At 30.4% G+C, this 25983-nt stretch overlaps 4 protein-coding genes across 8 annotated transcripts; 2 read left to right on the plus strand and 2 right to left on the minus strand.

Annotated features, from left to right (window-relative positions):
• Window positions 1-213: 213 nt before the first annotated feature.
• Window positions 214-1816, plus strand: LOC106757748. The gene is made up of 2 exons (XM_014640528.2): window positions 214-1058; window positions 1365-1816. The coding sequence occupies exons 1-2, from the start codon at window positions 344-346 to the stop codon at window positions 1448-1450; spliced, it is 801 nt and encodes a 266-aa protein (XP_014496014.1). The 5' UTR covers window positions 214-343; the 3' UTR covers window positions 1451-1816.
• A 2016-nt stretch (window positions 1817-3832) lies between these two features.
• LOC106757747 (pectin acetylesterase 6) lies at window positions 3833-9371 on the minus strand. 3 transcript variants are annotated; one of them, XM_022779355.1, is made up of 13 exons: window positions 9025-9371; window positions 8407-8489; window positions 8100-8229; window positions 7914-7987; window positions 7342-7428; window positions 7145-7269; window positions 6997-7057; window positions 6746-6799; window positions 6579-6656; window positions 5995-6100; window positions 5747-5892; window positions 5044-5147; window positions 3833-4167 (listed from the first exon to the last, which is right to left on the minus strand). In XM_022779355.1, the coding sequence occupies exons 1-13, from the start codon at window positions 9188-9190 to the stop codon at window positions 4059-4061; spliced, it is 1323 nt and encodes a 440-aa protein (XP_022635076.1). In that variant the 5' UTR covers window positions 9191-9371; the 3' UTR covers window positions 3833-4058. The 3 variants fall into 3 exon arrangements, with proteins under 3 accessions (XP_022635076.1, XP_022635077.1, XP_014496013.1); XM_022779356.1 differs by lacking the exon at window positions 3833-4167 and adding an exon at window positions 4209-4296 and having other exon boundaries at window positions 9025-9370; XM_014640527.2 differs by lacking the exon at window positions 3833-4167 and having other exon boundaries at window positions 4900-5147; window positions 9025-9366.
• Window positions 9372-13885: 4514 nt separating this feature from the next.
• LOC106757689 (uncharacterized protein C24B11.05) lies at window positions 13886-16914 on the plus strand. Of its 3 annotated transcripts, none has more exons than XM_014640436.2 (9): window positions 13886-14110; window positions 14358-14437; window positions 14727-14795; window positions 15209-15274; window positions 15360-15457; window positions 15526-15651; window positions 15733-16023; window positions 16298-16363; window positions 16470-16914. In XM_014640436.2, exons 3-9 carry the CDS (start codon window positions 14744-14746, stop codon window positions 16617-16619), a joined length of 849 nt encoding a protein of 282 aa, XP_014495922.1. In that variant the 5' UTR covers window positions 13886-14110; window positions 14358-14437; window positions 14727-14743; the 3' UTR covers window positions 16620-16914. The 3 variants fall into 3 exon arrangements, with proteins under 3 accessions (XP_014495922.1, XP_014495923.1, XP_014495924.1); XM_014640437.1 differs by lacking the exon at window positions 13886-14110 and adding an exon at window positions 14147-14197; XM_014640438.2 differs by lacking the exons at window positions 13886-14110; window positions 14358-14437 and adding an exon at window positions 14487-14508.
• LOC106757690 (peptidyl-prolyl cis-trans isomerase, chloroplastic) lies at window positions 16766-19461 on the minus strand. The gene is made up of 7 exons (XM_014640439.2): window positions 19324-19461; window positions 18929-19120; window positions 18323-18464; window positions 18122-18210; window positions 17925-17979; window positions 17711-17796; window positions 16766-17103 (listed from the first exon to the last, which is right to left on the minus strand). Exons 1-7 carry the CDS (start codon window positions 19381-19383, stop codon window positions 16948-16950), a joined length of 780 nt encoding a protein of 259 aa, XP_014495925.1. The 5' UTR covers window positions 19384-19461; the 3' UTR covers window positions 16766-16947.
• Window positions 19462-25983: the final 6522 nt, after the last annotated feature.

Raw genomic sequence — 25983 nt, forward strand, 5'->3', positions numbered from 1 at the left:
CTTTGACCGCCAAATATCACCTTCTCTTCCCTTCAGCAAAAATTAAAAAATACAGAGCATATCATAAGAAGCACGAGACCAGTGAGGTATATATCATTTAATTTATGGGTCTCGGGAAAATATTAATAATATTAAAAAATGAAAAAAAAAAAAAAAAAGGAAGTAACGTTGAGTACAAAGTTTTAGCATAAATAGGGTGGTTGAGTGAAGGTGGTCTTCTACTACTTCTCTTCTCTACCTTATCATAAAAAGCCAGAAACGAACGATTCACATTAGCCAACACACTCTCTCTGTCTTCTGCGTACCTCACTTTCACTTCCTTTCTTTTTTTCTTGCTTACTCTATGGCTTCCGATGAGACCATGACCTTTCTCTCTTCCTTACAAGAAGAGGATTTTGACGACGACGAGGATGATGACGATGATGGATTTGATGATCATCATCTCCGACAACCTCATCCCCACAACTTGTCGAGGTTGTCGGTGTGTACCAGCAGCACGTTTGGAGTAGACGACAACGACGATGATGTTAACAATTTGGCGGCCATGTGCGTGTCACAGTTGTCCATAGAAAGCTTTGATGCGGACGGGGAGTTATCAGATGGGAAGGAGTTATCCTCGGACTCGGAAAACGAATCGGGAAGTTGTTACTCTTTGCCCTCCACGCCACCTGAAAGGAGGAAAGAGGTTAAGGAGTATGTGAGTGACAATGGAGGAGAAGGAAAGGGCAGGAAGAAGAATGATCCTCGGAGGAGGAAGAGGAGAATGAGGAGGGAGCGATGGGGGTTTGAGTTTGAGGAAGTGGAGAAGAGTAAGAGAAAAGAGGAGGAGCATGGAGAGAGTGATCAAAGTGGGGTGATGGTAATAACTAGGCCAAAAGGTGGGAAAAGGTCTCTTTGCATGGATTTGGAGGAAGTAAAAGCTTGCAGAGATCTTGGGTTTGAGTTGGAACACGAACGCATGCTTGAGATCCCTTCTCGTCTCTCTTTCTCCAATTCCACTCTTGAAACTAGCAGTGGTAGCAACTCTCCCATCGCCAATTGGCGTATCTCTGCTCCAGGTATAAACAAACATATATACATGCTATATCAGTGATATTAATATTAAAGTCAGCATAGATCATTGAAATCATACATGGGGAACGACATAGTGGGTAATTAGGAAGCTGTTTCTCTGTCTTGTGTTTAATTGGCTTGTCATGATTCATATATCAAACAATGTCTGTGCACAACTGTGTTACATTTTAGAAAACAAATGTTACATTTGTGGAGGTGTTGATTTTAGATTTGTTAATGATGAGTGATGAAATTTGATGTGGTGATTGATGGTTGTGTAAGGAATTGAATAGTGAGTGTTTGTGAATTAGGTGATGATCCAAGAGACGTGAAGGCTCGGCTGAAGGTGTGGGCGCAAGCGGTGGCACTGGCATCTGCATCAAGATACAGCACATGAATTCGATTTTCCCCTAATTCCTATTCGCTTCCTCTCAGAGACTATATATATATATATATATATATATATATATATATATGTATTATAGGGTACTATAACACAAGTTTTTAAATTTTTCTTCCCACTATGATTATTGTTGTAGAGTTGTTGTTTCCGCTGTAGGAGTGTTGAGGTTCATTTCAGGTGGAAGTTTCTTTTTTGAGTGGTGGTCACTTTTGCTCTGTACAGTAGTGTTTGAATGAGATGAAAGGGCCCTGATGCGAGAAATTAGGGTGTGAATAGCCAATAAAAATATGTAATTGAAAAATTGTGAATGGACAAAGGAAAAAATGTGGAACTTTTATGGGAATTTTGGATTCATATACACATCTTTGGTTGTTATTTTATTTGTCGCCAAGTATGAGAAAAAAGTAGTGAGACAGAGACATACATTATCGAAAGATTTTTCTTTTATCTTCCGCAAACAGACAAATGGTCCATTATTAAACAGTGTTAGTGCCGTAATCAATATTTATTCGGTTGTGTTCAAACGTCAAAATTAAAATTCAAATAAAATTTCGTGGTTTAATGGATTTTAGAGTACTTGTATAACATCATAAGTTTCGTCGAAATGGAAACGATGATCTCCAAAAAGTACGATACAGTTTTATTATTTTGTTATTTTACAAAATGCTACATAAATAATCTTCGGTGATTTTCCTTTCCCAGACGTTTTCATGGGATACGGTTCTTAAAATATTATCATTCAGCAAATAAGACAGAATGAAATAAACTGTTCCCTTTTTTTAGTTTATTGAATAAAAAGTAGTACAAATCTCTTTTTCAAAAAAATAATTAAAAAACATTACGATTTTAAAATTATTGTGTTCATTTTACCTTGTCGGCAAAACAACTTAGGATTTCATTTTTAGAATATTATCCGTTTATTTGTACATTGACAAAGTATAAAAAGTTACCTCACTATATTTTTCAGACAGAAATTACGGCAACAGCTATAATGATGGTGTATCACAATGCTTAAACATTGATATACTAAAAAAATCAGATTAGATAGGCAATGTAATATTTAATGTTTTATTTGTTAAAATATTTTTTAAGACGTGAATAATTTGAGAAATATGTTAGAAATATTTCATACACCCACTAGTTATGAGTAGTGTTGTTTTATGTATTGACCACAGATTCAAGTCTTAACTAAACCCACTAAACACGTTAGACTTGGATCTGTCAATGTTTGATCCGTGAGTCCAAAAATTAAGAAAATTAAAAAATAGCTTTTGGCTCTGTCTATGGAAAACTTTAATGCGTGATAATGATATTAATTAACTTATAGGACAGATCTACTCTATAGAATACCCAATTTATGGCGCTTCAATCATTTGTATTAGTAACTATAGGTAGTTTAATGTTTTTCTTTTTTTTCAAATGAATCTGTGTTTATACTACCGTTGATATATTGTACCTTTATGCCACACATTAAACTTACCACTCTTAGATAATCTTTAAATATGTACTGCTCCATTGTTCTATGGAAGACGTTACTTTTTTCTCTATATTTCTTTATTTTACATTTGATGTCTTGAATAAGTTACGAAAATAAAATTTTAAATAAATCTAGAATTATATAGAAAAATATAATTGATGATTCTGTTAATGTACAGTGTGGACCTTGCCAGTGGTCCATTGGTTTGCCAAAAAGGCATAACTGGCGGAGTCTGTAAGGTGGGTAGGTGTACTGCGGCGTGCTCATCTCATTGAATCCAGCCCACTCCATAGACCCACCTTCAAATAACTACTACTCATAATTTTTTTAAAATATATTTTTAATTTTTAAACTCAGATACAAAATTAAAATTAGTTATTATTTCAAATTTTGATATATTTTTTGTTTTAAATTTTAAAAATGAATAAATATAATTTTTTTAATCCAAAAAGTTTCAAACACATTTCAGAAACATTTTAACTGTTTACCCTTTTTGAGACATTTTGGCTCAAATATCATACTAGAACACCATTTAACAAAATCAAATCAATTAATATCATTGAACTAAAAAATCATATTCATTTTTAAAATTTTAAAAAAAATTGTATCAAAATTAGAATAATTCAAAAACTAAAAAAATATTTAATTTTTTTTTTCATCACCATACTTCACTCAATATCTCAATGCTGACAGTAAACTGGTGCAAGTACAAATATGTCAACCATTCAATACCCATGAAGTCAAAGATATGGTAGGGAACATATCTAAGTTTGGGAAGCATGCTTAATGATTGTGATGATCATTCACAATAAAGAGTTTAAGATATTAATGAAGTTTGAAAATTTTAATCAGGGAATGAAAAGATAAAGGTAAATTTTAAACTGGTTGTGGAATTTTTAGAACAAAGTGAACTGTGCAATTTGCTACAAGTATTTAGAAGATTTGAGGAGGTACCACCATAATGCAGGTTGTTCGAGTCCTAAAACACCTATTGCTGTCTCTTAACGTGTAACTAATAGCTGACAATGTCCATAAACGGCCATAAGTGACTTAAATGTAACATTGAAGGAGTGGGAAACTGATTATAGTGCATTGCTTTTTGGGGCTAACACTGACCATAGTACACTAGGAGTAAGTAATTAACAATAAACTGCTCAGAATATATAGGCCAGCACTACGAGTCAGCCTCGTGGAACGAGAATATGTCATGGTCATGGTAGATGTGTTATCACCACTGCAAAGGAAGAATATGAGGATTTCAGTCTCACTGAGGAATTGCAAAGATGGCATTCAGAAAGGAATGGAGGTTGAAGTAAAAGTCAAACTTGAGGACTGGTAGTCCACCACAGTAGATCTACCAGCTCTGCAAAAGCAGGATAATGTCACAGTGGAATTGAAGAAAAGACAAAAGGGTGCAATTTTTTATACTTGAAAGGGACAAATTAGGAAGACAACGAGAATGATTTTTCTTCCTCTGCAGATGACATTGTTAGTGTGTCACTACGCAGTCAGGACATGATGATAATGTTGGAAAGGACTTAACAACAGTGAGTTACTATGGGATTATGGGGCTAAAAAGAAAATAATAGCAGGGCACAAAACATTGGAATTCTCCATGTAGACAGACAACGAATACAGCAACCAATATCTATTCCATTTACCTAATTTCTTCAATGAGATATATCATAGTTTATCATACATAGAATCCGATCAGGAAATTGATGTTTTCAGGAATCATGTTTTAATCTTTTTTTTAGACAAACATCAATCTATCACTTTAGAGGAACCCTGAAAGGTGGTGTGGTTAGTTTAAAAGGGAAACACCCTTAAGGCATAGATCCCGCCGGGTATTAGTACGAGAAAATATTGACAATATTCAAAAGGTAGCAGCAGAAGCCCAAGCTAAATTGCTAATTTTAGGTTTTTAGTCGAAAGAAATATTTTACGACTTATTAATAAGCAGATAGATCAAACTAATTGCAGCTTCAATCAAGAACAATATTTATTTTCATTACAATTGAACAATGTTACATGCACATATGGCAATTACAATGATTACATTGATAAAATATCAAATTGCCAAATGAACAATCAGTAAACTTTCACTCACTTGAAGACCGAATTATGGCAAGTTTTGTCACAGGGATAAGGACAATCTATAGCTTTGACAGTTTTCCGATCAAAATACCATTGTCCAACAGCAGTTGCAACTGGCTGCAGGAAAAGAAATATCAACTTATCAGATGACTTTTCTGTAAGAACAATAAATAGTGAATAATTTCACCCAGAGGCATTAGTTTCACTTTGTCTTAGACCTGAGCAAAACAAGCGTTCGCAATCAAAATGAACGCTAGATATATTTTTAATGACTGTTTTCCTTTTCATGAAAGGGTCAAACTATATTGTCATATATATGTTTAACCATGAAATACATGGATGGAAAGTGAAAAAAAGTTTATGTCAACATTTCAACAATATTGAACTAATCCGGTAATTAGTCAATGATTCTATATCTCCAGAAGATTTATCCGCATATAACTCTAAATCTTTATCATTCTACTGTTTTTATTTTATACAGAAATGGTAGCCTCATGCGTTTGATTGTAAATGAATCATTGCATCATATAAAGACAAGATTGAACCATAGAGATGCCATGCTTTTTAATTCCTATCAAGATTTTTTGGAATCTCCATGCAAGGTCTCTCACCGAGTCTTTTCAAATCTCCCAATTAGAAGAAAAAGTTAGTCTAGAAAACTCTAACGTATTCCACCAGCACAGTTTTAGAAGCATAGAAATCTAAATCATGCATACCGTATTGCCAATAACTGGAGAGTCATCAGCAAACCAAGTATCTTGTAATTCGGAGTGGCAATGAGCAAAACAAGAATTGATGAATAACCCAGTACGAGATTCCCCTGAGAAGCCTTTGATGTAGTTTAGCATTTGATTTCTGAAATCTGATTCAGAGAAGAGATATATTATATTATATTATATTTTAATGTAGATATGCATCAATTGCTACGCGCAATATAGAAATTCATATTAGAGATCAAAGTTACCTTGGAAGAATTGAATTTGAGATGAGTTACAGAGTGCACGATTACGTTTACAATCATTCCAAGAGCCATGGGGATCTGCTGAACCAGAGACCAAACTTTCTTGGACCTAAAGTTAGAATTAAGACAGGTTTAGTACATATCATAAAAAATTCAGTTCTAATCAGGTTGCCACAGGTACATACAGGGTATTCATCGATAATCCCAGAGAATATATGTTTCTTGCTTAGCTTACCCTATGGACTTTTGCTTGAGCATAAAATAACTTAACATTCAAAACTAATTAACTGAATGATGGATGAATTCAATTTGCCTACAGGGCCAAGGCTTTTACTGTGGATTGGGCATTGGTAAGAGTCCAAATTAAAATTATTTTTCCTGTACCAAAAAAAGAGGAGTAGAAGAAATTCTTGACAGTACTAGAAACGTTTGAAACAGGAAAATCATAGACCACGAATTAGTTAAACAAGAAACCATAGCATCCATACCATAGCATTTTGAGGACAAATGAAGAGATACAAGCTTATACACATATAATCAGGCACTTTATTAACATAAAATTACAAGAGTGTATCCGTTAATATCACCTGCCATGAATCATAAGCTGCATTGAGTAGAAACAATGGAGTCTGAACATGGTTGATCAAATTTTGAGGAAAAAAGCACTACAAAAAGAAAATTTATGTTTAAAATTTGCAAGTTTTACAATTTCAAGTTATCGACAGCATGACATTCAAACTAAATAGAAAAATACCGAAGTTGGGTCCAACTGGTTGAGACAACTTTCTGGAAGATTTTTTTGCACTTCCTGCAGTTTCAACAACATCAGTGTAACGGCATACTTGTACATAGTTTCTGAAATTAATATAAAATAAGTAAATCTGTAACAAGAAAGTTTATCCCATGCTTGAACCAAATGACTCTTGAAAATTGAGCTCATAACAACATATCCATAAAGCTATATTCAATTTCTTACACATATTTTTACAACATCAAACATATTACCTGTAACTTAACTACACCTCCAAACAGATTCCTCATTGTGCGAACCCCAGCAACATCAACCCTACATGATTGAACAGATAATAAATTATATCAAGCTCCGCTGATGCTGTGGGCTAGTTGTAGCAGTATAAAACAATACAAAACTTACGCATCTAGGAAAAACCCTGCATCACTCAAACATTTCACTTTGGTAGATGTAGGAAATAAGGTTCGGAACTCATCACAATGTATTATAGACGCTAGACCACCAGCAGAGCATCCAGACAAAAGAGCCTGATAAAAAGAATTAATTAGCATCCACGGATATTGAAGATTGATTATTGCGACAAAAGGGACATGGTAAACCTGGTTGGCCTTCTTCATCCCTTTTGACAATAATTCCTCCATTGCAGCTTGCCAGATTTTTTGTCCTCGGAATTGAAGCTGTGCAGCCTGAAACAAATTCACATTACAATATAAACATAAATTCAGAATATTTCCGTGTGCAACCAACTCAGTAACACACACACACATTGGAAAATTCACAACTCAGTGACAGACATTGTGTTAGTATGTCAGTATGCCTACATTTGAAAAAAAAGAAGACATGTCAGCATGTCTACTTTCTTTCATTAAAAGCAAATCAATTTTGACACTATGAAACATTGTGTCACAAAAGTTGTCTTCAAGAGATGCAAACATGGCATATATGAGTGGATGAATGAAGTAACACTGGGACCATAGCTTTGACTCTCCCACTCTTGCAAGGAAACAAAACTTTGCTTCTTTGCCATCGATGAGTCAGACGATACGCAAAATAAGTAGCAAATCTCTGCTTACTTACTTCAAGTGGCTACCAATTGACTAAATGTTTCAATAAGTATATACATAAGAGGGGGAAAATGTATACTATCATACTTTTTCATACTCTCACTAACCTCGTCTTGACTATCTCCACTGAAAGATGCCCCATCACAGTACCGTACTTTAACTCTGTTCCAGTTAAAGAAATCTGTGCACACACGAAAGTATCCGTAAAAATGAGAACACACAAGACTCGAGTAAGCAAATCCTGTAATCTCAAAAGGAAATAATGCATGCATTTGTAAGGTAAAGACAAAAACCAGGGTTTTCTTCAGCTTTGTTGCTTAATATCCCTGTGAATGCTAGTTGCTTTTCCATGAATTTTGAGGAACCACGACGAGTGGTTTTTCTGAAGACACAACTTCTGATGGTATTACACCATCCTCCACCCTAAGGAAACCGGGTAGGAAAGTATTTAATGAGTATACATCATAGTAGCATTATGCCAATAAATTATCACAGTTGCATAAAGATTTGAAAATTTTTAAGAAATTGTAAAATCTTTAAAATATTTAAAATTTCTGATTGAAACTCACTGTCAAGACAACTGGATATTCTGTTACATACCTCCAATTGAATGAGCCAACTATTTGCCCCAGATCCAAATCCAGGATGAAAGTGATAACCAGGCAACGTTCCATCTAAACAAACTGGCAATTCAGGACAAAAAATATTATAAAACTTGAAAATGCAACTCTAGGTAATGTTTGCGATCATTTTTTATAGAGTTCTAACATTAATTTGTAGATTAAAAATAACAAAAAATAAATCACTCCACATATCAATTCCAATCAGAATCCACTATGCAAAATCGACTTCATCAAAAATTAATTTTGCAAACACTTATCTATACACACGCAGTTGAGACAGTCTTTATTAACCTAAAAAGCATGCACAAAAATGATATCCATCCTACTCGTACAAGTACTATCTTAGTCCACAAATGCATAGTCCCGTTGAGTGACAGTAAACTAAAAGAGCGTTACCAGAAAGTGAAAAATGACAAAGAGAGCATTTGGGGGCACAAAGGGAATAATGCAATGCAAAGTTCAGAGGATACTGTTACAAAGTGGCGTAATGGTGAAGCCAGCATTCAAATAATTTCAGAGAAGCAGCTTTAAGGAAAGACGAGGCAAACTACAAATAATTTCATTCATTCAGAGAAATAGAAACAGAGAGAGATACCAGCTCCTTTGGAAGCAGCTCCCGGAATAAGAGTGAGAGGGACCATGAGAGGCTTCGCAGCCATTGATCCGGTGTCGTTTTGGTAGAAAAGCTCATACTCAGATCTACCATTGATAATCACAGAAAAAATTGTAAATGCTATAAGAAGGAGCACCCTCATTCTCATTTCTGAGTGAATCACTAGTGATAATTATTGGTTTGTTTATATAGAACACAGAGTATGGGTTTTGGGTATTGGTTTATTCACTACACTACTGCTCAAGTTATTAAATAGGGCTTTTTTTCATTTATCGCCGATAAATTGGAATGAGACATGTATCTCATGTAGCTGGTAAGTCGCCCAAGGATACCTCTGTCGGTCTCTTTTTGCCTTTGTCTTAATTAATTTTCCATGTGCTCTATGATCTGCATTTGTTGTCTTGTGGGTGAGGATGTTTTGTCCAAACCATTTTCTCCTTAATGTGGAATGTTCAAGACAATAACTGGAAAATAATTAAACTTATCAAACCGCTTTATGATTCATGAATTTTACCTGCAAGTCTTTCAAAATAATTAAATCTTAATTTAATATTATTTTAATCTTCCTATATATTCATGGATTTTCCTCCTAATCGTTTCAAAGTCCTAATAAATATATATTTTTAGCAATTTTTTAATTTTCATAAAAATGTTGATGAATGCTTCTGATGGACATTTCAAAATATATATATAGTAAACAAAAATGTTGAAAAAATATATATATATATATATATATATATATATATATACGTACGTATGTATGTATATAATAATTATTTTAAACATCTATCATGTTGAAAAATGTTCACGGGTCACTTTAATACACTTTTATCTAAATTCTTCTTTTTCACACCTTAAATTATTTTGATGTTTTATTTAAATCCTGTTAACCTAATCTTTGAAAGATAGTAGATCTCTGGAGTGAGGAGTCTTCGTTTGTTTAATAAAACGTATTTATGTTTTATGACAAAATGCACTAAAGTTAATTTACGTGATAAGGAGTTTCTTAAACTTTCATAATGACAATAAATGGTATTTTAGAACATTTCTTAGAAGTCAAACATTAGAGTTGTTACTTTTAAAATAAAATTATTATTTTCTTAATTTCAACTTTAAGTAACTGTGTTTTTTTTTAATTTAACCACTTTTTTATTTGACAGATTTTTTAAAGCTAATCATTGTCTTAATTATAAAACTAACTATAAAATAAAATGAATAAAAGTATTAACAATAAAATTATAAAGACTAGTTATATTTACACATTACAATAACATAATAATTTTGTCTTGAAAAAATTTAATCATAAAATTACATCTATTTTTATAGTAAATTATAAAATAAATATTTTTATTATTGAAATTTTTATATTTTTATTAGGTTAAGATTAATCCATATCTTGATTAGACAAGTTAGTAATATATATTAGATGAGTGTCTCGTATATTAATTAAACAATGATAATATACATTAAATAAATATTTTTACATATAAATTAGATGAGCTTATTAATATATATTAGACAAATATATTCATTCACTTATTAAATAAATCTTAAAATACATGTTAGATAAGGTTGTTCATACACGGATTAAATAAATATAATGAAAAATATTAGACTGACCTAACATTACACATCAGACAAGTTTGTCCACACACTGATTAAACGAGTATATATAACAAAAAAATAAAATGGGTTATTTCATGCATTGATTAAATAAGTTTAAATGCACATTATATTAGTATGTTCATATACACTGATAAAATGAGTTTTGCAACACAAATTATACAAGTTTGTTCATATACTTATTAGACAAATTTAACAACATACATTAGACGAGTTTGTTGATGCATGTATTAGATAAGTTTATTGATACACATTAAGTGACTTATTTATTCTCTGATTAAATGAGTCTTACAATTATATTATTTAGACAAACGAGTCTAACAATAAACATTAGACGGATATGTCCATATACTGATTAACTGAGATTAATAACACATATTAAACGAGTTTATCAATGCTTCACAAGTCTAGCAATACATATTAGATATTTTTTTCATACACTAATTTATATTCTTAGTGAATCAATTCTACATATTTTTGTTGACATTATTTATACTTTTACAGAGTTTATTCTATGATTTTACACATAATTTATCTTTTGTATTTTTATAAAAAAAAAGTTCATTTTACATTTATCATATTTATAAAAAAAAGTTCAATTCAAAATTATTTTATATTCATTTATATATTTTAAAATTAAAAGTTATGTAATATATATTTGAATGTATAATTTAATTATCATTTAATTATTTTTTTATAAAATTTGATACACAAGATGATATGAAGTTATACTTTAACCATCAAATTAATTAATGTTACCTTATCAATTTATAGTGTTTATGGAAGTTTAATTATTTTTATTTGATATTCTTCTCAAGGTATTTAATATATTAAATACATAAGTTTGTTTGTAATATTAATTATATATTAAATATAATATATAATATTATTATGTGTAATAAATATGTTTATTACATTATCATTTTAATATTTTTTTATGAAATTTAATATACACTTGATAATATATAATTGTTCAACCGTCAAATTAATTATTGTTACATTATCAATTTATAGTGTTTATGAAAGTTGAATTATTTGTATTTGATATCTTTTAAGCTATTTAATATATTAAATACATAAATTTGTGCGTAATATTAGTTATACCTTAAATATAATAAATAATAGTTTTGTGTGTGTTAAATATGTAAATTAAGTGTCCAATATTAATTATATGTTATATTAATAGATAATGGGAATAGTATGTTCTTAATAATCAGATAATACTATTTTCATAAAACATATGTAATATTAATTATATATTCTACGCCAAAAAGAATGTTAATTATGTATCATATTAAATAAAGAACACTTGTATAACATATATATTAGTAAAGTGTGTACAATATTAATTATAAATTGCATATTTAATAAATAGAACTATTTAATGATTAAATACATGTGTGATTTTTTGAAATAATGACATTTTATTTAATATATATTTCAAATATATGTAAAGTTTATAATTTTCTTAAAATAAATTATATTTAGCAATATAATTGAATTATTCCTGTATTATACTTCATTAATCTGTTAAATGATATTATTTAATGTTTATCAAAATGCTGAATTAATAGCTTTAATTAAATAACACGTTAAGCTCTATAAAGTTTAACAATAATATAAATGTACATGCTTAAGACTTGTCAATTTTATATTTCAAAGACAAAATCATTGTCGTTTGGAGTGTGCTTTCCAAGGGACGTTGTCCAATTTACAACTTTAGACTCTAAAAGTATTAATATTTCTTGAAATAATCATTATATGTGGTCCTATAATTATTTTTAAATCAAACACAAGACATGTATTTTTGTTTAAATAGAAAGTTTTTTGAATAATCCCTTTGTTTAAATAGAAAGCTTTTTTAAACTATTTTTACTGTCAATTGTATCAGTATAATGATTTGGTAATTCAATGTTTGATGAAGGATTGGATATGGGCTGGTTCCTATGCTAATTCGGGCCTGGTCCATAGGATCTTATCCTTGTGTGGGTTGCTTCTTCTTTTTGCACCCCATAAAATTTAATATCCACCTCTTGCGCAGGCTACTGCTCCCCTTCACTATCTCACTGTTTGGATCATCTTTGCATTTCATTTCTCCTTTTGTCTGATTCACCGTCAACTCTATAACTTGTCTTATTCAAATACACCAATTCATTTTGGTGATCTATATATTTTCACAAAATCTCAGTATTCAAAGAACGCTCTAATTAAAATATTAGATGAAATAAAAATAACAGACAAATGTACAGAATAAAAATGTTAATTAATTATTTGTTTAGTAAGTGTTTCTATGTGAAGTTATAATGCATGTTTAACTATTAAATTTATTAAGAAAACTTTCAAAGAGAAAGCATTTTTCTATTTGGAATTTACATAAAAATTAGTTTTTGTTTCGTTGTTGTAGACTTTTTTTGTTTATATCAGTTACTACAAATTGTCTTGGTAAGATTATCTTTTTTAAAATGTATAGCTAATCACTGATACATAAAACACAACGAATGGGATATTACCTAAGCCTTTTTTTTCCCTTCTAAATGGAATCAACGAATATGTTACACTCTCTAGGAGATAATGTACTTTGGGATAAATTGTGAAAAGGAAACTTATTGATGTTGTCATTAACTTCAATATTAAATAATATCTTTGTTACGTAAGTTTTTTTTTTTTTTTTATCAGCAATTTGCTTTTAAGTATTTCATTTAACCAAAAATGATTGGACATTAATATAAATCTTCATATATGTACTTAACTATAAATCCTAATATATAAGTTTAAAACACAGAAGGTTTTAACTGAAAGAAACCAGATATTAATTAAGAGAATAATCTTTACAAGGGAGTGAAATAAAGTTTGAATTTTCATTAAAAAAGAAGTGTCTTTATTTAGTAGTTGTTCTGTGTGGTGATCATAAGTGTCTACGAAGGAAAATGCATACAAAAGTAAGAAAAAAAAAAAGATGAAAAATTCGATGCATTTGGACAATTCCCCAGGAGTTTGAGTATCTGATTTGGTTGCAAAAGGCATAAAGTAAAAAACATGTTGAGGTTGATATGCTTCCTTTGTGTAACAGAAAACAACGTTGATGCTTATAATATATTCTTCATAAAAAGGAATAAACCTCATCTTCAGCAGCCATCTCTACATCCAAAGAAGCAAAAGATTATCCTATTCGTGTGACAATTTATATGCACATATGGAGAAGGTTGATTGCTGCCTAATATTGTGATTTTGTTGAGCTAGCATACACATGGGCCACATACATTGGACCGTATATTTATCAATTAAATAATACGAAATGCTAAGTTCAAAGTTGTGAACTTGATGAATAAGAGCAACAAATGGTGCAAAAAATTCCATCTTCTCCACCTCAGATTTCACCCCTCTCACTTGGTGGCGGGTCTTTCTACAGTTTCATGCACGAATGCTCTCGTATAAATAGATTCACGTGAGTGTTCTACTACCTAATTAATTGTTCCTGCTACCTTCAAACACACCACCACACAAGTGTTGTTTCGTTTCTTTGCGAATTATTGTACTTTCTTATTCTGTTCTCTAATTAATATATCTTGTCCTTGATTCTCCTGCGTAGCCTTCATAATTATTTTTTTATTCTGTGGTTCACATCCATTATTGATGTTTATCAGTATCCGACCACATTAAATAACTCACTGTAGGCTCGTTTGTTTTTATAGGTGGAACCTGTTATAGCTATAAATTGGAGGTTTGGATCACATATATATACACCTCTTCATCTTCTTCATTGGTTCACCAAGTCAGTCTTCAATACTTATAGACTAACACCTTCGATAACCTTGCTCAGAAACTTGTTTATTTTGGAATATAGTAGTATTTCTGTTTCATTTTCCTTTATAATATTAACGATTTTGGATCCCTGTCCCATATATGGTTTTTCATGTTTACTAAGATGTCAACAGTTGCAGCTTCTGCATCCTATACTGAATTTCTTATACTTCTCAATGGATTTTCCACACATATTATGGTTTATTGAGCAGGGTTTTTGAGAACATTGGAATTAACAAATTTATTGCATGTTGATGCAGATTATAATCTGTTTGAGATGGATGCTTCTTGCGGGATTGCTGGATTCAAGTATGATTGCTTGCTTTTCGGTATGAATGATGCTACTCTATTTCTGCGCTCTTACATGTTTCCTGAGCTGTACAATTTTACGAAACTGCGCGTGAATTTACTATCTTTTTTTTGGCGCAATTTTTTTAAGCTGTGCAAACATTACGATGGTGATGATATAATTAAACAGAGTAGGGACTAGCAAGTGTAGAATGATAATTCCAGTTTTTGATGAATTTTATTTGATTTTGACAGAAAAAGATAGAAAATGATGCTTTTTTCTCCTACATAAATTGGAAAGAAAAACTTAAAAAAGAGGACTTTTGGAGATACAATCAAGTTATTATTTCCCTCTTTTATCACATGTCTCCCCCATTCGACTGAACGTATTCTGTTACAATTTCAAAGGAAAACGGGGCGTGTTATTTATATATGGTTCCAACTTTTTCCACAGATATGGACGATACTCTTTACCCATTGAGCTCAGGTCTCAATTTGGCATGTCGGAAGAACATAGAAGGTAAAACAACCTTGTTTACAGAGTACCTCTAGTGCCAAGATAATATGCAAAATATGTACTTCAGTTTAACCAATCTTGTTTACAGAGTACATGATAAAACACTTGCATATGGAAGAAAGTGAAGTACCAAAGATTTGCCTGGACTTCTACAAGGAATATGGGACAACTATGGCAGGACTAAAGGTAGAGAAATACCCATTTTTCTCGGTTTCCTCTTCATCGTTCTTTCCTTACAAGAATATGCATTTCAGGCCTTTGGTTATGAATTTGATAATGATGAATTTCATGCCTACGTGCATGGAAGACTACCATACTGGAAACTGAAGCCAGATCCAGTGTTAAGGAACCTTCTGCTTTCCATGCCTCAGCGTAAAATAGTATGTGTAAATATTTTATATTAGTCTGTTCAGCGGAGAGCATTTCCATATAATTCTAAGACTGGGAAATGGCCATCTCAGGTTTTCACTAATGCAGATGAGGCTCATGCACACCGACTGCTCAACAGATTGGGCTTGATAGAATGTTTTGATAGTATCATATGCTTTGAAACGCTTAATCCTCCTGATCACACAGATGTACCAACTGATAATCGCGTGTTAGCATGGAGCAACTGTAACTCGTTGAACAAAGAAGATTGTAACCAGGTAGAGAGTGAATGCTTTAACTCCAAGATACAAATCCTCTGCAAACCCTCTGTTGAAGCCATTGAAGCTGCCATTCAGATTGCTAATGTAGACCCAAGGAAAACGGTACAATCATTTACATGTGTTTTGCTTAGCAAGAGTATAGAAATAAGCATGCATCACTTACGCATTTACATGTTGCTTCTGCGTCATTTTAACATATATGACATGAAATTATTCACGCGTGCACGTTTTGATAAAAAATGCAAACATTATATAAACTAAGTGATGCATGCAAATTATGCCTCTGTGTGTTTATTTATATTTAAACATTTTGGCCCTTTAATCTTGGAATCATCTTACTATAGTTATTTGGTGTTCCCTCTTCCATCCTATGCAGTTGTTTTTTGATGACAGTCCTAGAAACATTGCAAGTGGGAAAGCTGCTGGACTTAACACAGTTATTGTAAGCTATAATTTACTATTCATGATTCCTCTTGAGAAATTTTAGAAATCAAATAGCTATATGATTTATGTACGTATCTAACTCAAGTTACCCACCTTGGCGGCAGGTGGGACGCTCAGATTTGGTGCCGGGAGCTGACCATGCACTGAACAGCATTCATAACATCAAAGAAGCGTTACCCGAGATATGGGAAGTTGAGGGAGACCACCAGCAAATGATCCAATCTCAAGCAGTTGAAACCATGGTCCTTGCATAGATTCTGCTTTGAACAGGCAAATTTTTACTATCGAGCAATCCCAACCATGGTGCATAGCAGTTGGCTCCCCACAAACAGTGATGCTTAAAAATGTAAATCATGTTGTTGGGAGCATGTGTGATGTAAACGCAAATAACAATAGCATAAAGAAATGGAAATGAGAATTTTATTGTTCTAAATATTAAGCAAGAGTCTTGTCATACAAAATATGGGAAATTAGGCAGCAACCAGACAATCCAAACCCATTAACATGACTAATAAGAGACAATCAGAACATTGGGAAATGAACTGAAAATCAGAAGAAAAGTAAAGTAATTCCGGGTAAGGATCAACCATCTACAGGCAGTTCTCCGCAATTAACAATTCTGCAAGGCTTCCGAGGGACATCTAACCTACTCGTCTCCTGGGATTCAAGTGTCCTCACAACATCCAAGCCATCAATGACATGTCCAAAAACAACGTGACGATTGTCTAGCCATGGAGTCTGCATTAAAAAATACAGTTGATATTTTATAGACGTCAAATTCTAGGTTAATAATTGAGCACTGAATACGATAAATAACATCCACAGCAAAATAGTCCAGATCTGTGAAGAAATCATATCTTAGATCTGGAACCAGACTATATAAATACACTCCCTAGCAACTAGTGAGGCTTTTACAATAGGAAAAAGTCTTTTTAACAATTCTTTTTTGATAACTTTTTGACAACGCATACATGACAATTTGTGATTGGTCTGTTTCAAATATTTTTTTTAGAATAGATTCAAACAAACCAATAGAATGGTGACACATGTCCTGTTGTCAAAAAGTTGTTAAAAAAGAGTTGTTAAAATATCATTGTCCTTTACAATAAACAATCAGTCAGTGGATATTGACGTTAAAGTAACTTGAAAATGGAAAAAGTCTCTTTAACAACTCTTTTTTTGACAACGCATACGTGGTAACTTATGATTGGTTCGTTTCAAATATTCTTTTAAAATAAATTCAAACACACAAATGAAATTGTGACACGTGTCCAGTTGTCAAAAAGTGTTGTTAAAATATCATTGTCCCTTGAAAATATCAGAATGGGCAGTGCATGTCTCTCACCTTTACAGTGCAAATGAAAAATTGACTACCATTGGTATTAGGACCAGCATTTGCCATGCTTAGAACTCCAGGACCAGTATGCTTCACTGCAAGAAAGTGTTGAAAGTAGAAATGTAAGCATATTAATTAAACTGAATTTTAAACACCAAACAGGCAATCACTATTAAAAGTTTATAATTGAATATTACTATCCAGCCAGAATAGAGAGACATACAGGCAAAACTCTCATCTTTAAAACTTGGACCATAGATACTAATTCCACCAGTTCCCTGCAGCAAATAAAAGCATATTCTAAGTGAGAATAAAATTCAGTAGCCTCTTTGATGCGCATACATGGCATGTCAGTTGGAAAGTAAATGCACTCATCACTACATATATGGAGGCATACAAAAAAAAAAAAGTAGAGCTCACATTTCCTTCCGTAAAGTCTCCTCCCTGAATCATGAAATCTTTGATTATACGATGGAAGGAGCTTCCTTTGTAACCATATCCTTTCTCACCTGTTAAAAGATTATTAAGTTTGATATATAAAATTCAAAGTTACACAATCCATTTCAGAGTACAAATCCAACGGCAACACGAAAAATGCTGCAGAAAAACTTGATTGCTTGCCTGTGCACAAAGCACGGAAATTTTCAGCTGTTTTGGGAACATCATCTCCAAATAGGCCCAAAACAATTCTGCCAGCAGCCTCACCCCCAACTTCTACGTCAAAGAAACACTTGGTTGTCACCTTGGCTTGAAGCTCTAGAGCCTAAAGGTAACAAAACCGTGTAAGAAAACCATGTTAATCACAGCGGACGAGATTATTGAGCACTTTCCAGACTGTCTCACATTAAACCATTGAATATGATTCCAAACATGGCGTCGTGAGTATGAAAATCACAAATCCAAATACTGAATGATAATTCGATCAACAAGTGGTCTAAAATTTAAGAACTATTCACTGTCTGCTTGGTTAAGAAAATATTTTCTCCTTATATTTTCTAATTTTGATAATTACAAATACCAACTTGCTTTTTTATTTTAAAAAATTTGTAAAAGAATTGTGAAAACCATGTTTTTTTCACACTCTTGTAAGGACGCCCAGTGTAACAAATAGTAAAAGTTAAAGAGATCTTGAAGGTTTTATCCTTTAGCTTCTCCACTGTCTTCTTGTAATAATACTAGTTACAGTAAACACCATCCCAAACCACAAATGTGAAATTAGAAACTTACATTGTCTGTGGCGTTGACACATGTCATGCTCCTGTATCTAATTGACCTTGCTTCAGATTGTTGCCTCACAGGGAACCTCAAGGCATAGTGTGACCTAGATGCCAATGTTTTACCGTAACCAAGCCGTGACCCTGTAACGCAACAGACAACACCTGGCCTTTGAACCTTTGACACATCTCGGCTCAAATTACCCTGAAAAAATGGCAGCAAACTTCTACCATTGTTAACAGTTGACACCTTTGCAATCTGAAACCCCTGATGGGAAAATGTGTGAAAAATAATCTCTTTCATAAATTATATCGAACAAAAGCGATTTGGGTGCTTCCAAAAGGAAAGTCAAAACAGTGCACTTAATAGTATCGAAGGATAAAGAGAAAGAGAAAGGACGCAGAGACCTGAGCCCGTGGAAGTGAGTTCTGACAATGAACAAATTGAGCTGATAATGAAGACGCCATACTCACTCGAACCTTCCCTTGCTCTGCTGTACTGATATTGAAGAACCAGACCGAAAGAGATAAAGGGGTTATAAGGATGTGCACCTTTTTATATGTAAAAGAAAAAACTGAAAGTATGTGTAGTTTTATATTTTAAAGCATTTCTTTTATTTATTTTAAAAATATTTTTTTGTCAATTAAATTAATTATCTTTTAAGTGTATATCTAATCGTCTACATCTATTAATATATATATATATATATATATAATATCCTTGTTTATTTAATATGTTCTGTATTCTAATATCTAATAAAAATAGGGGGAAACTAATAAAACAAATAATAAGCATGCTGTCTTCAGATTTTTTTAGTGAACTATCTAGAGATATTGGGGTATTAATAGAAAAAAGAGCGTAACATTAGTTTTTTTTTTCTTGATGAAATGGAACATAAAAGGAAGGGTGTTTTTGTGTTTATGTTTAATAGTCTCCAATTTTACTAAAATTCACGTAAAAAAACATTTTAGATGTTTTTATAGAGTTAATTCAAAATTTTCGTCAACGGTGTTGGGTTAAAATAATTTCTTTTGACTATATACGAATTCCACTACTATTATATAGTAATTTATACCCAAAAATCTTTCAAGTTTTCTATACAATTATGACACTTTGATTTTAATAATTATATGATATGATATTAATAATAAGTACAATTATTGTTTTGCTTGCTGGTGCTGGTCTTACCACCAGCTGCACTCACGTTGATTTCTCAGCCACCATCTGTGAATTTAAAATGTCAGGTGGATTAATGGACAAGAGAAATAATCAGCAAATAATTTAAATAAGCAAGATGTTTGTTTTCTTGTTGCTTATTTTTCCTTTTGTGGGCCAGATTTTATTTTTGGGCTTTCACCAAAAACAATAAAAACATTTCAGCCCATAAAATGGGCCAGGCTTTGAATGCAAACGTGCTTCTGTTAGAGCTTCAGAAGAAAAAACTCCTTCCGGAAAACGTGTCCTTTTAGATTGATTAATACAGAAGAAAGAAAGTTTTATGTAAGTTAAATGACAAAGTCAGCTAAAATATTTAATCTATTTTGAATTTTTTTTATGTGAAGTATTTAACGGGTACTTTAAATTTATTGGTCATAGTTGTTTGGTCTTTTAATAGTTTCTATTTTAAAATTCAAGTTCTTGAAAAGTCTTTCTTTTTTGTTATATTTTAGAATGGAGTGCAATTCGTTTTTCATAGTCTTCATTTTCAAAACAAAATACATATTTTCAACTTTCTATTTCTCTTGACACAAAACTTTCTACCATTATATTCTAACAATCCAACGTCATTTTTGACGAACTTTCCTATGCAGTGAGCACAAAAATGAGTTCCAACACTGTTTTATAAACATTACCAGAATTGGAGAAAAAAAAAAAGGTAAACCCTAAATTGATGAAAGTGTTTTTCCAAGGACATGATTTTTCACCGCATTTAGTATAAGTTTAACGAATTTTAAAAGCTTTTTAACAAAATGAATGAGAATTAAAGGGTTTGTTGGACATAGCATCCATTACATGTCATGTTTCGCTCAAAACAAATAAATGAAACTTGAAACCTGGTTGGATGAATGACGTACATTGTTCCATCCAACACCTTTAATTAGTGTATTCGTTCAGACTTTAAAATAATCTTCCTCACAAAATATTTATTATACGTTTAAAAGTCGTATCGATAAAAAATCAACCACGTCCTAAATTTTTTAATAAAATGTTTCTTAAAATTTCATTAAAAAATAAGTCCGACAGAACGTACGAACAACACAGTGCAAAATATTGGATAAAGTTGAGTATCGAATTCATTATTTAATTAGTCAAGCTTCCACCTTAGTAAAGTTGTAACTTTGAAATACTTATTATCGTGTTTATCTTACCTTCAACACAATTTTCTTTTATATTTTGAGAAAACACTTGCTGTTTTTATTTTTATAACAAATTAATGTCTTACTTTATCTATTAGTATTTACAATAATTTTTTTAGATTAACTAAATTAGAACCTTTAAAATGTCACTATTAATCTATTATTGGTGATAACCTTTTTTTTAATTATTTTAAATCACTCCCTTTAATAACTATAGTCAACTTGTTTTAAAGGGTGTTGCTCCCTCCACCTCTCCAAATGAGACTTGCATCTCTCCACTATTTTAATTTATTTCAAAAATATTTTACACTTCTCCACTATTTTCTTTTATTCCAAAAATATCCTACACCTCTTCACTATCCTTAACAATCTTTCTCTTTTTCTCTCTACATTAATGGAGCATTTACATGGCTCATTAATGGAGCACTTACCATGACTCAAATTTCAACTTGTGATTTTAAATAAGTTTGATTCAATCTTATTTTTGCTATTTAATATATTTTTTTCTTTTCAAATTACTTAATAAATGGTAAAATTTTATTCTAAATTTCTAGAAAAATGTTTATATATATGTGTTTTTTTTTTACATATAATATCTATAATTTTTAACATAAAATTCAAAGGAAACTTCAATATTAATACTTCCACCATTTCNATTTTATAAAATTAAAAGTTAGATGCAAATACAAAATAATAAACATAATAATATTAATANTAAATAATGATATATTATTATTATTAGGGTTAAATATGTTTTTAGTCCCTATACTTTGGGGCGATTTTGGTTTTAGTCCCTCTTTCAAACTAAGGTACAATTTAGTCCTTCAACTTTAGAAAACTCTGGTTTTAGTCCTTTTTACCAAATTTTTTTAACTTTATTTACTGTTTCAAACGCGTTTCCAAGTTAACATTGAAGCAAAAATGTGTCAAACAATGTAAACGATCCAAATGCTATAATGAAACGTGCTTGAAACAACAAATAAAGTTAAAAAAAATGATAAAAAGGACTAAAACCAGAGTTTTCTAAAGTTGAAGGACTAAAATTTACCTTAGTTTGAAAGATGGACTAAACCAAAATCGCCCCAAAGTATAAGGAGTAAAAACATATTTAACCCTTATTATTATTATATATTACCTTTATAATGACGAAAGAACTAAATAAATTTTAAATCTTTAACAAATAATATTTTTTTATATTTTAAGTATTTAATAATATTTTTATATTATTTATCTAATAAATTAAATATTTTATTCATGTTATTTGAGTCAAACATGTCGGTGAGTTAAAATATAATATAATGTTAACAATTATAGATATTATATGTAAAAAAAATACACATATATATAATCATTTTTCTAGAAATTTAGAACAAAAATTTATTATTTATTAAGTAATTTGAAAAGAAAAAAATATATTCAACAACAAAAATAAGATTGAATCAAACTTATTTAAAAAAAATATATCACAAAGTTCAAATTTGAGTTATGTAAATGCTCTCTTAATGAACCATGTAAATGCTTCATTAATGTAAAGAAAAAGAAAATAATTCTTAAGGATAGTAGGAAGATATAAAGTATTTTTAAAATAAATAAAAAAATAGTGAAGAAAATACATGTCTCACTTAAGAAGGTGTAGAGATCAACATCTTGTTTTAACATATCAGGTTAACTGGACAACCCATATAGAAACTACGCCATTAATCCGCAACAAAGCTGTTTAATTCATTCTTTATAATTTTTTGCTTTGTACTCTAATTAATTTTTCTCTTTACCTCATCATTTTTCCCAGAGCGTTGACTTTGTTCATTCGAAACTCATTTTGTTTAGACCTTAAAATATATATAATAAATTATTTCAATAGGAAAATATTAGAGATATAAGTCAACTGCTGAAATTAAGATTAAAAATAAATAAAAATCATTGTTCACTTCAGAGTGTGCTTTTGAACTTATTCCTCCTAACAATTTTATTGTTCTTGTTTTGTTAGGTGAAATTGATTTTTATTTAAATATGTTCTTGATTTTTTTTAATTTAAGTAAAAGTTAAAATTATCTTTTTTTTAAAATTTTGAATTAATTTAGACTTTATTTTTAAAATAGTATTATATTATTCTTTTTAATTAAATTTACTTCAAATTTTATCTAACACTAAATCATATGTAAAATAAATGTTATAATTATTGTAAAACTGTTTTACAGGTATTGGTGGAGAAGTTTCCCATTTTTTTAAAAAAGTTGACGAGGGATGTTAATTTTTTTTTAATGAATAAAACAAAGTAAAATATCATTTAAGCTTCTCCAATAAATATATAAAATAGAATATACATTTAATTTAAAATAAAGTTTAAATTGGGAAGCATTTTATATATAAGAGATCTGACAGTAATTTCAAACAAAAATATTAAAATAAAATTAATGGATTCTTTTTTTCTTATATATCATTTATTTCACTCACTTACAGAAAAACCTCAACTCAAATTTCAATTCAAATTATTTAAAATGTTTTATTTTCATTTAACTAAGCAGATTATTTGTTTTTTTTTTTACCTTTTTACATTATTATTTTATTAGTTTTAACTTAATTGTTTTTTTTAATGTTTTGTATTTCTACAAATTTTAAATTATCTTCTGCAAGGGATGGAAATTATTGATCAAAACAACATTTTCTCTAATTTTACTTTTCATAAGCTTAGAAGGAAATGTATAACTATATTTAATTTATATTCCAAAAATTGTTTTTTTCTTAAATATCGCACGTAGTAAAAAGTATTGTTCTTGGAATTAATTGTGCTGGAATAAATTGTTTCCAAAAACTTTATCTGAAATCAAAGAAAAATGATGATATTTGTAAAAACCTGTGATATCTTTATTTTCAACCATGGAATCCAAGTGTAATGGACGAGGAATTATGTTAGTAAAATCGATTGAGTATTTAATAAGTGAATTAAAAATGAATTGTTATAAAAAAAACATTTAGTAAATATTAACAATGTAAAATATGATGAAATGTGTTATTTATAAGGTGGATAAAAGAGAAGCTTACAGTAAATATATGGAGTTGAAAGGTTTTAGCAAATGTAAGGAACGTGGTTGGTTATAGCAGAAAGAAGGGAAATCTTAGGAGGCGAAGATAAGATACGGCGAAAGCTAAAGTGATCTATTTCAATGTTTTATAATAATAAGAAGAAGTTTGAAATGATAGCCACTGAGTTTGGGTCATTCATCGTCACTGCACAGTGCATAGTGGGTTTGGTTATTAGTCATCGTGGAGAAGTTGGTGCCTATGGTCGTGGCCAATCACTTTTGCGTCATTTTTATTTAATTCTTATTACTATTCTTTTTTCTTTTATGTATCACAGTGCTGATAATAGTATTTATTTGAAAGATTTTTATATTTTCACAATTATTTTTAATAATTTTTTTAGGGTTAAATATGTTTTTCGTCCCTCAACTATTGGCCGTTTTTGTGTTTAGTCCCTCTTTCAAACTATAGTACACTCTAGTCTTTTAACTTTAGAAAACTATGGTTTTAGTCCTTTTTACCAAATTTTTTAAACTTTATTTGTTGTTTCAAGCACATTACATTATAGCATTTGGATTGTTTACACTGTTTGAAACGCATTTGAAACAACAAATAAAGTTAAAAAAATTTGGTAAAAAGGACTAAAACCAGAGTTTTCTAAAGTTGAAGGACTAAATTGTACTATAGTTTGAAAGAGGGGCTAAACACAAAAACGACCAATAGTTGGGAGACGAAAAACATATTTAACCCATTTTTTTATAACAAAGACACGTGTCATTATTTTATTGATTTATTTAAATTTATGTTTAGAAAAATATATAAAACAGACCAATCTATTATTAAATCTTGTCAAAAAATTATCAATAATTATTAAAATAACTTTTTCATTATTATTGGAATTTCGAAATAAACGAAATCATGACAATGTTGGAGGGAGGGATAGTGCCAAATCTCTTACATTCACTCCTGCTACATTTTGCTACTCACACCAATTATGTTTATCCGAATGCCCCTGTCCAAAATATATATATATATATATATATATATATATATATATATATATATATATATATATATATATATATATATATAATCCTTTGTTTTTAAATATTAAATGATTTTATTATATTATTAGATTAAAAGAAGTAAAAATCTGTCGAGAAGGAAAGAAGGTTCTAAAAAAAGTTTCAAAACCCTATGCTTTTGCTTTCTAAGAGCATTCTCTAGGCATATAATCTGTATTTTTCTACGAAAAGTTCCAATTTCTAATGTATGTAAATTTCATGAGTTGCATATGATTTTTTTTAGTGCTTTTAAATGATTTTCATTCCATAGAGTTTATAAAATTGCAATCTGATCTTATTAGGGTTTTGTTGTATAACTCGAGCTTAAATAGTGTGGTGGTTGTAATTAATGAGAAAAACAGTGGATTCCTTACTTTGGGTAAGAGGAAATAATCATTTAGAAATTTTTCTTAGATTTTTTTGTTTCAATTACTGTGAATTGCAAAAGTTAGAATTTGAAGATTTTTGTGTTGAGAAGTGAATTTTGATTTGAATGTAAATGATTTGAGTAATTTAACAAAAAATGTGGAACTTTTTTTATTTTGATGTAATTCTATGAATTTTTTATGATTCTGAGTAAATTTGGAGGGAATGGGATTATTATACGGAATTTGAAAATATATTA

The sequence above is a fragment of the Vigna radiata genome, chromosome 3 (genome assembly GCF_000741045.1).
Source record: "Vigna radiata var. radiata cultivar VC1973A chromosome 3, Vradiata_ver6, whole genome shotgun sequence".
Lineage (NCBI taxonomy): Eukaryota > Viridiplantae > Streptophyta > Magnoliopsida > Fabales > Fabaceae > Vigna > Vigna radiata.